The sequence below is a fragment of the Apiospora marii genome (genome assembly GCF_038362585.1).
Source record: "Apiospora marii strain CBS 49790 chromosome Unknown utg000003l_segment0_segment0, whole genome shotgun sequence".
In the NCBI taxonomy this organism is placed as follows: domain Eukaryota; kingdom Fungi; phylum Ascomycota; class Sordariomycetes; order Amphisphaeriales; family Apiosporaceae; genus Apiospora; species Apiospora marii.
Genome location: NW_027117374.1, coordinates 5635072 through 5647263, shown reverse-complemented (window position 1 = coordinate 5647263; position 12192 = coordinate 5635072). Strand labels below are relative to the sequence as shown.

Sequence of the window (12192 nt, the reverse complement as noted above, 5' to 3'; positions counted from 1 at the left end):
CCGGAGCCACCTAAAGTAACTAGGGGGATGCCTGAAACCCGGTCCGTTCAGGACGAGCTCGGACGTCCAGAACGGGTCCCGAATCGGAGAAACAAGATCGAACAGAGTTAGGTTCCGAGGATGTTAATATAAACAAGAATATTATCCCGGCGCCATGGCGGAACGTACCGCTGTCCGCCCCGGCTCTTCTCCCTCCCTCCCTCCCTTCCTCTTCCCCCGAAGCAGGCCCCTTCCCTGAGCCTGTCCGCGCACCATGTCGGCGCTCTGTCGATTGACAGTACGTATGTAAAAACGCGAACCGCGACGGCTTGCTGACATATCGCCCGCGAGCGAGCCCGCTGCGGCCGCAAAGCCGCACTCTGCGGTGCTTGTCGGTTTCATTTCGGCCGCCGGCCCATGCGGAGGTATGCACACACAAAGGCAGGGGATGACACACGAGCAGGGGGGACACACGCACGCGTCTCCACGTGGTATGCGGATCACTGGGCTTGGAATGTCCTGCATACTTCTTCTGTAGCATCGCGCCCGGTGCAAGCGTGGCAGCTTATGCGATCATCTAATGCAGCTCTGCGGCGTAGTTATCCGATATCCTGCGTCGCGCGAACCTGATCTGCAGTTTGCTATATGACGCGCATACAACTGCCGCTTCGTTCGTCTTTCGAGGCACAGGCTCCTTTTCCCTCCCCCCAGACCTGACCTGTCGTGGCGGTGTCGCCGTCACCCGCCACAACCTCAACGCCCGCCAGCCACACACTGCGGCAGCTTCCGATGGACGCCGACTGACTCAAGATCATCACCGTTCGTGTGCCCACGGACGCTCCACATGGGGGAGCCATGTCTTATCAATACTCTCCCCCCTGCTAGGGCTATGTAGGTCTGACCGGATAAGGATAAGACTTTTTGAGTTTTGGGGCCGAATCTTGGTTTGGCATGAACCGCAATCTTGGCGCGAACCGTTCGATCTCCGTCGCCGATCAGGCGTCAACGGCGCGCGACTCACGACGAACCCACATCACACATCCGAACTGGAAACCTTATATTTGCTGCTATCATGGATGAGGAGCTATTGCCCCTGGTCTGGCAAGGTCAACACAGACCTCGGGAGCGAACATGCGGCGGTGCGGGCCCCGTTCCACTGTAGGCAACAACGACGGCTCGGTTTGGTAGTCGGGCCGGGTGAAGCGGTTGAAGGCGATGAAGGTGTCGTGGTCCCCCGGCACGGCGTTGTTGGGGGTGGCGACGTGCACGCTGCACCGCCGGAGGGGCTCGGCGTCGTCGGTGACGGGGCAGACGCCGCAGGCCGAGTAGACGAGGTTGAGGATCGGGATGGAGAGGCCGTGGACGAGGATGGAGAAGAGGGCCAGGAAGTAGACCACTGGCCACTGAGATTAGCCACCGCTTTGAGCGAGCATCGGGACACAAGTCCATAGGGTGAGCATTACATACCTGGACCAATGGCATTGAGCAATGCCTGCTCACTGCTGGATGGGTTGGTCACCCTCAGCAGCAAGATGGTGGTGTGTTCGAGATAGTAAATGGCCCCGACCCCAATCGGACCAAAATACCCCATAAAGACGGCCTCCCTCCAGCCGCGCACCACGTTCGGCATCATCCGGTAGCACATCAGCAGCGCCGGGATGCGCCGCAAGACGAGCACGAGCAGCCCCAGGGCGAGGAGGCGCGGCCACGTGATGCCCGTCGTGGCCGGCTGGTCGAAGCTCGCCCAGGGGACCGTCACGCCGATGTACATGAACCCCGCGAAGTTGAGCAGCACGTCGATGCACGAGTTGACCTCGTCGTGCCGCCGCTTGGTCTCGGCCAGGAAGCGGCCGTCCCAGTTCAGGGCGCAGCCCGCCACGAAGCAGGCGAGCAGGTCGCTGGTGCCGAGGGCGCCGCATGTGCCCAGGACGAAGAGCTGGTAATGAGCTTATCAGTATCGGAGACCAAGGCAGTAGTAGTAGATTGGATGGGAGGGGAATTTGACGGACTGACTTACACCCAAGGCGCAGGGGAATAATAGATATCCCTCCGTGTCGATCCACTTCCTAGCCAGCGAGAGCTCGACCGCCTTGCGCGCGCAGTAGCCCGCGACGGCCCCATAGACAATCGCCAACACCACGGTGTAAAGCAGCGTCTCGAGCACCCAGTCCCCCAGGGCATCCGTGATACTGCCCCCCTGCGACACCGCCGGCGCGCGAGACTGGAGCAAGAGGTTGATAGCCAGTCCGAGAAATGGGGATGCGAACCCGTCGTTAGCCCCCGCTTCGGCGGATATAATCTCGCGCAAAGGGCGAGCGACAAATTTGTCGGCGAAGGGGCCCTTGGCGATGGCCTGCGAAAGGATGGGGTCGGTCGAGGTCACGCAGGCGCCCACGATGAGGGCCGAGTAGGGGCTGAGGTGCGGGATCGCCGCCAGGACGCACACCGAGGTCGAGAGCCACATGGCGGTCATGACGGGTAGGAGGCAGACGAGCATCTCGCGGTAGCGGAACTTGAGGTAGCGAGCGGGGAGCTGGTAGCCCGCGATCACCCTGGTAGGTATGGTTAGTATGGCAGATGCACATGAGAACCGGTCGAGGCCAGGACTGACAGTTGAATACCAATCATTACTCTCATGACACCCAACGTGATATCATCCTGCCGGATGATGGTGGTTATGACCCATTGCTGCGAGTCTAGGACCCTTGCTGCGATCGGTCCTAGAATAATCCCAATTTCTACCGCTGGAACTATGAAACAAAATCATCAACATGAGGTTTAGCCGCAAACGTAGGGATATGCGATCATAACTCACGAGCTTCGCCTAGGTACCACCGGCTCTTGATGTTCACAGCTATGAGGCCAAAGATCATGGTGAATACCCCTGGGTGTATAGGTTAGTTGCAATCATCGACGGTTGCGAAGCTTAGGTTCGGCATACCAAGGACTGAAGCTATAATGTTCAGTTCGCTGACATCTAGCTTGGGCATGATGGCGATCACCCGAGCTTGCAAGAGGACTGAGTAGCAAAGGGTTGACTATCTCGCGGTTTCAGTGGGAGGAGGTGTACAGTGTTTCGCAGGGCGAGGGCTCCCGAGACTCGTTTCCGGGGCTGGTGGCTCAGCGGACTCCTTTTAAGCTTGTTTGCAAAAGCCAAGGCTGGGTGAGACCATGAAAGCACTCCTTGAACGTTCTTGGGAAAAGATGATACGGCAGCATGGGCTTGTAGTAGATTAAGTCCTCCGTCACGCCTTCCCCTGATTACTGAAGTTTAGATCCGGGTCGTCCCCGAGCACCATAGCAAGAGTTTGGCCAACCAACGCCCTGCCTCGGCAGATTGGTCTTGGTTCTACATGCTGAACCTGAGCGGGTGGCACTGAAAGCTCACACGCCAGCTGTCCTTCTCCATGCTGAAAATGCATAGTCCACCGGATTTGGATGCGGAATCACCACTAGTGGCGGTGAGGGATGCATGGCTATCTAGATATAGCAGTCGGCGCATCCCTAGCATGGTCTCGCGACATGTTGCATGCAGGTCCGCCGTTGGGTATTTAACCAAGACCGGTTTCAAGAACGGGTCGGGCGCACAGAATCTATCTTGTGTGAGATTGACCGTGAGATCGTGTGATACCTCTAACAAGCACGAGCAATGGTCCCCCCTGGTACCACGATGTTATTTGTGTGTCCTAGAGTAAGAGAATTATTCCCAAGAATGCCATATCTCGGTGCGAAAGATTAGGTAGACCATACTTTTGAAGTCCACAGCTGATTTCAGATGTATGAAAGACAATGTCGACGCCCCTCACACTCAAGTCATCCTCCTCCAAGACGATGAGGTGAAAGGGAATATGGTACTTAATCGGTCTATCATAAAGTTGAAGCGGAGTCCCTATGATAGGATACTGGAACCGAGAGGAGCACCCGTCACGAGTTGACATGCTCGTCGACGGACATTACATTTGTCCGTTGCGGCAGAATATCGGAATCCAGGAAAACGGCATAGAAGCTTTCGAAGGGTTACATTTGCACGAGCGTGTTGCAAGCACCGACGAAGAGGAAGGTTCTCGTGAACCGTTTCCGTAACACGTTCCAGGCCGAAATGTTACTCTCGAGACACCTCGTTGCATCACGCGATCGAGATTGGGCCACCAGGTCAATGAGGATATCCATCTTCACTGACTAAATTCGGGCGCGCGGGCCAGGTCAGTACATGGACCAACTCTATGGACCAACTCTTGCAATGGTGCTGGGTGGTATTAATGGGGGTAGTCTGTCTATACCAAGGGAGAATCGTGCTCGAACCCGATCGGCTAACATCCGAGGAGAAAGGTGAATTGGCTCTTCCCCTTCCGGTGCCGTGGCGTCGTACCGGTCTCAATCCCGTGCGAGGCAGGTGGTAGCGACGGTAATACACACCGAGAGAGGACAGAACGATTGAGTTCGGGGTTTGGAAAGACGAAGGATCGACATGCGCGGCGCGTGTCAGGTAATCCTGGGGGTTTGGGGATAGATAAGCGGAAAAGACGGCGCGCCGCACACGAGTCTCTCTGCTGGCCGTTGTTTCACTGCCGCATTGGCGGATGCTCCCGGCCTGACGGGCTGCGTAAGCGTGATTGCCAAGGGAGCAACATTGAGTTGCTCCTTTACTAAGCCACGCAGTAGTATTAGTAGAAGTAGTGGCAGCAGTGAGTGAATAAGCAATGGGGAAAGCCTCGGGAGTTATCTTCCGCTGCGGCAGGAAAAAAGAAAGGAAAAAGGGCAGAAAGTCGTGTCGGAAGAAAGAGAAGCGGCTGTGGCCACGGCAGATCAAGTCGGGACGGATGGCCCGTTAGTGAGTCCCGCCCGAGTCTAGTTTCCCACTACCCTCGCAATGGAGAGAGAAACAGTTGGCCAAAGCTGCGGGCTACTGTAGACTCCGAATGCAGGGTGGGTGCATGGTTGGGGTTCGTCCATGACAAGCGTTGGAGAGCCACGTGCCAATGAGATTCCAAGGGGGGGACATTGGCCAGTGGTTCGCCAGTAGCAGTTTGTGCAGGCAGGCAAGCCGCAGGTCAGAAGCACAGGTTGGTTGCTGGTGGCTGGATCGGCCGTTGTCTGGGACCCGTGTGGAGCAGATCGACTGTCGTCGAGCTGTCAAAGTGTGGCTCATTACTGGAGATTAACGAATGGAGTGGTAAGTATCAAATATGTGAGTATGGAGAACGCACATCAATCTGAGCTGTGGACCCATGATCTCTTGTTTTTCTCTCCAGCAATGCGGGGGAGCGTGCGGCTCCGGGTATCGGGCAACAACGGAGCGAGCGGAGGGATTGGGGCAGGACGGGGGAGGGCGAGTTCTAGAAGAACTCTATTCTGTGTTAGACTGTCGGTAGAAGAAGCTTGTGGGTATGCTTCCTTGGCAGTTGGGGTCCCACCTGCCACCCTCCCGGGTCGCCAACCGTTCGCCACACCCCACGCCCGTTGCTTGGTCTGACCGGATGCAGGGATGTGGTGTTGACTTGTGCAGCTGCATCGGGAACTGCGAATGGGAGGGTGCAGTATCCGACACTCTTCTCCCATCGACTCGTTGCCCGAAGCAGAAAGCGGTTGCGAGGGAGCTCCCTGGCTTACTCAGAGGAGGCTCGGGAACCTTATTCGACACATGTTTCACAGCCATGAAGTCAGAATGGCGTGGTCAGCTGGTTAACCCACCAGAACGCGGGCGCAGGTGTGGTAGGTAGTAGTCGTATTATTACAGTAGCGGTAAGTGCGCGACCTGCACAAGACGGGCCAGGGAAACAACGACGCGATTCGCTTGTTCAAAGCCATCAAAATATTGGAATTTGGAAGCTGCGATGGGGGCGACGGAACACTTCGATTGATATCGTTGCTGAGGTCGCAGGCATGACCAGATTGGGGGCGAGAGTGGTGTGTTTGATAGGATGGTAAGCCTGTGACACTGTTGCTGAGACGTTGTCATGAAGTGTATGTGTTACTGTCCTATTCGGATGCACCATGCCCCGTCTGCCGCCAGGACTGCAACTTGTTTCTGTGACCAGCCCGTTATCCCAAGTCTTGTCATCGAGCCCCATCGTTCCGGTACTTCATCTCCGGATTTCCACCTTCCCCAGAGAAGCCTTGGATACTGTACCACTACAGTAGACGCCGATGCAGAACTTCGATGGAAGAATTGAGCGAGCAACCGAACGGCACGCAATGGGTTCGTCAAGTCGACCCCCCGCGTTAGGCCGGCCCACGGAAAAGTTAAAACATGCCCCCTGTCCATGCGTCATCCGGAGTGTCTTAGCCCTACAGCGTCGAGAGGGCCAAGACTCCAAAAGGGCCCCAATGAGTAGGAGGGGAACGGCCTAAGCTGAAATAAAGTTATGGCGTAACCCAAGGCGTCGTAGCCTTCGCACCATGGCCGATCCATCACGACTCGTCAACGCCCTTCCCGCCCTCCAGTTCGTTCAGTTCATCATTTCTTCTCCATACTGATGCCCCGCTTCCCTGCTTCCTGTCCTGACCATCAGCTCGGCCAGGCGGTGCCGCGGCGAACTCTAATCCCCCGATTTGCACAGTCGACCACGTTGAGCTGGCATCGAGTTGTGCAACAAGAGGCTCCCAGACGGCTCCATCTCCGCCAGTCTCAACAGCTCCTCGCGTAAGGATGAAACCATGGGCGGGAGAATAGAGTGATTCACCTCCACTATGACTCGCGAGCTGTTCCCCGTCTCGTGGCTCAATGGGAATAACGGTAATGTGTACCAGACATAGTATTTTGGCAGCATCCTTCCCAGCTGTCGGCCCCAATTTGCCACAAGAGCCCTCGTCTATCTCTCCCCCTCTCCGCAGGTGGACTGCTGCGGACCATATTACATACATACATACATACCTAGCCCCTTGTCATTCTTCTATACTACTATCTGAAGCTGCCGCGCTTTCAGAACTCTTTCTCTAATCAGGGGGGATAACCAAACGGCGACACGAACGACTCTTTCTCAGAAACTCGATGTTTTAAAACAAACTGTTTCTGCCCCAATGGTCGAGCTGCGGACCCGCCAGCACACCTCCGAACCGTCTGCACGGCGCCATTCCTAGCACCTATAGGAAGAAGAAAACAAGAAAAAAAAAGGGAAATCGAAGAAGAAGCAGAATTCACAAACTCCAGCAACGGCGGACCATGAGCTACGTCTCGCCCAACTATGTCCCCGAGCCGGTCACGACAGAAGATTACATCATCGCCTCGCTCGCCTTCGGCTTCACCATCGGCTTCGGATGGCTCACGACCTGGACGGCCGCCCGGCAGACGTGGCATGGGTACAAGAAGCGCGGCTGCCGCGTCTTCCGGAGCCCCTACATCATCATGATCTGGAGTGAGATAATCGTTTGCGCGGGCTTTGCCCTCTTGTGCTTTCTGTACTTGGAACATATCTTGAACCCAAGGTGAGTGAAACACTCATCTCGAGACAAAGAGTACACTTACTGACTTAGTGGTGGGGGGGGTTTCTAGCCTGGCCTACTACTTCGGTATCCGTACGGTAACACCACAAAGTCTCTTATACAGAAACGAAAGCCGTACTCTGGTAAACTGACCAACGAATGTGCCAATTGCTAGTCACCCTCTGGGCCCTGCAGGTCCAGTTCCTGCTGCAGATCATCATCAACCGGTGCGCGATCCTGATCCACGACAAGCGCTGGACGCGGCAGCTCAAGGCCATCGTGGCCGTCATCATCACCATGGTCAACATCACCGTCTACAACATCTGGATCCCGGCCCGCCTCCAGATCTCGGCGCGCTACATGTGGATCAACCTGTGGTGGGACCGCTGCGAGAAGTGCATCTACCTCATTATCGACGCCGCCCTCAACATCTACTTCATCGTCATCGTCCAGCGCAACCTCGTCTCCAACGGGCTCACCAAGTACAAGACGCTCGTGCGCTTCAACATGTTCATCATCTGCTTCTCCCTCAGCATGGACGTGCTCATCATCTCCATGATGAGCCTGAGGAACACCTTCGTGTGAGTGCTACCGTCGGGGGACATACCTAGTAACACTGACTGATATTCATGTCATGCAGATACATGCAGTTCCACCCCCTGGCCTACATGGTCAAGCTCAACATTGAGATGTCCATGGCCGAGCTCATCGCCAAGGTGGCCAAGCAGCGGCGGCTGGAGATGTGGGAGCACGAGGACATCTCCAACAACACGACCTTCGGCAACATGACGCAGGCCACCACCACCACGATGACGGGCCAGCTGTCCCACGTCTCGACCAACCGCAGCACCGGCACCGGCACCGGGCGGCGCATGCGGAAAGTCGTCGACTCGGTCCTGCACCGCGGCAGCCCCCACGGCAGCAAGGGCAGCCGCGGCAGCACCTACTCGTACACGGAGCTCGAGAACCACCGGCTCAACCAGGAGCTGCAGCAGCAGCAGCAGCACCCGCAGCGGCCGCCCGACGCGGCCGTCTTCCACCGGCACCACGACTCGGGCGGCAGCGGGGGCAGTCATGGGAGCAGTGGCGGCGGTGGCGGGAACAATAACAACGGTAGGGACCCGCGGATGGGCATCTACACGACGCGCGAGGTCCACATCGAGTACGAGGCCAACCCGCTGCACGCCGCGGCGCCCTGGACGAACCCGCCCGCGTTCTCCAACGGGGCGGTCCGGGGTCCGAGGTCCAATTCGGGGTCGCCGGACAGAGACTCGCTGGGGAAGGGATACTAGAGCTTTCTTTCTTTTGGTGTTGGTGGGGTTCTTGTGTGGCCTGTTTACTAGTTCGATACCCTTTTATATTGGAATACGATGTTTTGAGGCATTGACACGATCCAATGTTTGCAAGTGAGACGATATGTATCTGAGAATACATCATAACCAATTGACTGGCGCCTTAGCTAGGGTCTTCCCCAAGCCGAGTGAGTGAACACCCAGATTGTCTCGCAGAGGGATGTTGATCCTTTTATACCACTGACGTCAAAGCAGTGGCACACGCGCTAATTGCTTTTGCGTTTTTGTCATAATGGGCAGGTGAGCTCAGTGAGTGATCAGAAAATTCACCCTTGATTCCCTCACGCCTTCGCAGACGGCGTCATCTAGTAATGGCCATACCTTGGTGCCCTCTTTTCTAACCTTTGATGCATCCAATCTCGAAACTCCGGACGTACTGACATCCAGTAATGCTAAATCCGGCCCATGCAAGTCTATTAGTCTCTGTCCGTCTTTCTCTTTCTGTCCCCTTCTTCCCCATCTTCCCCTCCAGTTTCGGTGTATGTCTTTCCTCATGTCCCTTGTCTTAGTTTCCGCCCTCAAGCCTTCGCCGCAACAAACCCCACAATCCACCGCTCCAGCTCCCCCGTCCAGCTGCGCTCCTTGTCCTCCATCGCGAGCCCGATGCCGTGCGGCCCGTCGGGCAGTATCAGCAGGCGGAACGGGCGGCGGTGCCGCGCCAGCGCCCCCGCGAACAGCAGCGTGTTCTGGACCGGCACGATCGGGTCGTTGGCCGTGTGGAACAGGAAGGTCGGCGGCGTGTGGGCGCCCACGCGCGTCTCGGCGCACATGGCCCGGCGCGTCGCCTCGGCGGCGTCGGGGCCGAGCAGGTTGCGCAGGGAGCCCTCGTGCATGGCGTCGGGGTGCATGGTGATGACGGGGTAGGTGAGGATGGCGAAGTCCACGATGGACGCTACCCCTTTCTCCGTTTCGGCGGCGTCGTCTTCTTCCCCCCCTGTTTTCTTCTTTAGGCCATTGGTAACAGCTGCGGTGGTGGTAGTAGCCGTGATGGCCGCCAGGTGCCCCCCCGCGGAAAAGCCCCAGACCCCCAGCGTGGCGACCCGCCCGCCGGCGCGGATGCGCCCCACCGCCTCCACCGCCTCGTCGATCGGCGCAGGGTAGACGGGCGCGACGGCCCCGCGGTGGCTGTCGACCGTGTAGCGCAGGATCCAGGCGTCGAAGCCGCGCGCGTTGAGCCAGGCGGCGGGAGGCGGGCCCTCGTTGTCCCAAGAAATGTTGCCGTAACCTCCGCCGGGCAGGACTAGCACCCCTGTCCCGTTGGGCGCCGGCGCGGGGTAGAAGGTGAGGTGGAGGTCCGTCGTCATCGTGTCCGCGGAGAAACAGAAATCTAATAAGGGCTTGGCGTTTTCTGGTTTTGTCTGTCGGCGTTTGTAGGAGGATTGGTCTGTAGTATGTAATGTATGCTGGGAACCCGTCACGATATTTTTGTTTCCAGAAAACTGGTGGTACCCACAGCAGCAAGTGAAAAAAAAGGGGGAAACGAAAAAAGAAATAGTCGCTGGGCTGAACTTCGAACTTGATATTCAGGGAAGGGGACGGCAGGAAAATGGCTTTGGGAGCCAACCCACTCACTGCCAAACGTGAAATTCCCTTGTTCCCCCATCTCCGAATGCCTCAGGAGGGGGCGCAGTTGCTAGTTATGAGTCTTGACAGCTCATTCCGACTCCAAGTGGCTTGATTGCTGTCAGGTCTCGTGGTCCCTGCCTTGGGGCCCCCGGCGACAAGACCCGCGAATAGCCCGCTTGGCGATAGAGCGCCCCTTGCATCTGGCGCTTCATTGGGCACAGGTGCTGCACAGGGGGCCCCACCCGACAACCCATGCCCCCGTCCTGCAAGCCCAGCTTAGCTTGGCACATGCAAGCGATATAATCTAGATGAGGCACCTTACTTGGCCTGCGATAGAGAAAAGTCAAAGGAATTTTCCGGTACACCGGTGCACCGGTCTGGAGACGACGGGAAGCCTCCCAAGAGCACACCGCACACGGGCAAAGGTCCTGTGTCACCGCTCTTCGCCCCGACCGGCTGCACATCGACTCACCGGTAAAATGCCCTTTTCGGCATCCGAGCTTGCATCCGACGGCAGAGGTTCCGGCATGCAGCAAGCGAGCCCTTACCCGATCAATATAATCTCAGCTTACAACAGAACATCTGCCTCCCCTCCCAGAGTCGACGAGCAGTCTTTCCGTCGGACACGCAAACTGCCGCAGTCGCACCCGTGGGATGCGCGTTGTCCTCTGTATGGCGCCAGATGTTGCATTGGGCTGCCAGACAACCAGGTCGTATGACGTGATACCAGCCCGAGCGTTTGCTGGCCAGCTCTTCCCCTGGGCGATTTGGGCACTCTCGTCAGCCCCTGGTTTGCTGTCTACAACCGTGATGTTGCACCGCATGGGGCGGGCGAGAGAGAGATGCCTGTCCAACGTCATGATGAGTACGGCAGCTCTCAAAACCCAGTATCGGGCGCCTCTTGGAACATTCCAGATCGACAGGGAAACGGGGACGGGATGCATCTGCCGTTGCCGTTATATTGGGCGATCAATATGCTTCGACCTTCCTGCATCCGACCGGCCAAGACGGTGAGTGCTTCCTGAAGCGCCCTGACAGTGACATTGCGGTCTATCGAGGCGATGCAAACGCGACACGCGGGTGCCGTGCTCCCACGAAGCCTTATGAGCACCCAAACGGATGGAACCCTGGGCCCAGGACTGTGCCGTACACGACTCCGCCCAGTCCATGCTGGCCTCCACAGGCCACATCTGATGCGAGGGGTTTTTCTCTCTCTCTCTCTCTCTCTCTTTCTCAAGTCACTCGGGCAACTGGAAAACGGCAGATAGGGCTGATCTGTTGGGACGGACTTGCAACCTCGCCCAACCGAGCGAGGGGTGGTGGACAAGGTTGGCGAACAAGATTCTGACTGACGCCTAATCCGCCCCCACTTGAAACTCGAGGGGTGCCGATCTGGGCGGTACGACGCAACCTTTTTCTGACCAACGGCCAGACTGCCATGCCACTGCTCTTGCATCCGACTTATCATCTCCTACATTCTATTATGACTACCAGTGCAATTGATACGTCTTGGTATCTACGACCCCGCATGAATGATTTGGCACGTGAATCCCTTCCAGCTACCAGTTTTCTGATACCGGTTTTGAGCAAAACTTTTTGATTCCTGAAAGCCCGGATGTCGCTGATGCAGGAAAGAACCACTGATGCACCATTTTACAGGGGACCGGTTTTTTGGACCAACAAACCCAACCGAACCCCACAAGTGCAGAAGGTTCAGGCCAGGCCCCTAGAACTTCCCCGCGACCATTTTCCCCCCCGACGAGTCAAAACGCCCGTCTGAAGGGGCCAGCAGCGACCGCAAACTGGTCATGATCGGCGACTGTGTCCGGGCTCTTGGGCTCCATCGATTGATTGACGAGATGAAAAAGAAAAG

General features: G+C 57.1%; 3 protein-coding genes across 3 annotated transcripts; 1 reads left to right on the top strand and 2 right to left on the bottom strand.

Moving 5' to 3' along the window:
* Positions 1–1049: 1049 nt before the first annotated feature.
* PG985_005323 (uncharacterized protein) lies at positions 1050–2969 on the bottom strand (the record flags this gene model as incomplete). The annotated part of the gene is made up of 6 exons (XM_066825092.1): positions 1050–1375; positions 1447–1915; positions 1997–2531; positions 2591–2729; positions 2795–2863; positions 2921–2969. The coding sequence occupies 6 exons, from the start codon at positions 2967–2969 to the stop codon at positions 1050–1052; spliced, it is 1587 nt and encodes a 528-aa protein (XP_066688252.1).
* A 4172-nt stretch (positions 2970–7141) lies between these two features.
* On the top strand, positions 7142–8693 carry PG985_005322 (uncharacterized protein; the record flags this gene model as incomplete). The annotated part of the gene is made up of 4 exons (XM_066825091.1): positions 7142–7404; positions 7472–7494; positions 7577–7982; positions 8042–8693. The coding sequence occupies 4 exons, from the start codon at positions 7142–7144 to the stop codon at positions 8691–8693; spliced, it is 1344 nt and encodes a 447-aa protein (XP_066688251.1).
* Positions 8694–9271: 578 nt separating this feature from the next.
* On the bottom strand, positions 9272–10057 carry PG985_005321 (Acetyl esterase/lipase; the record flags this gene model as incomplete). Its single annotated transcript, XM_066825090.1, has 1 exon — positions 9272–10057. The coding sequence occupies one exon, from the start codon at positions 10055–10057 to the stop codon at positions 9272–9274; it is 786 nt and encodes a 261-aa protein (XP_066688250.1).
* Positions 10058–12192: the final 2135 nt, after the last annotated feature.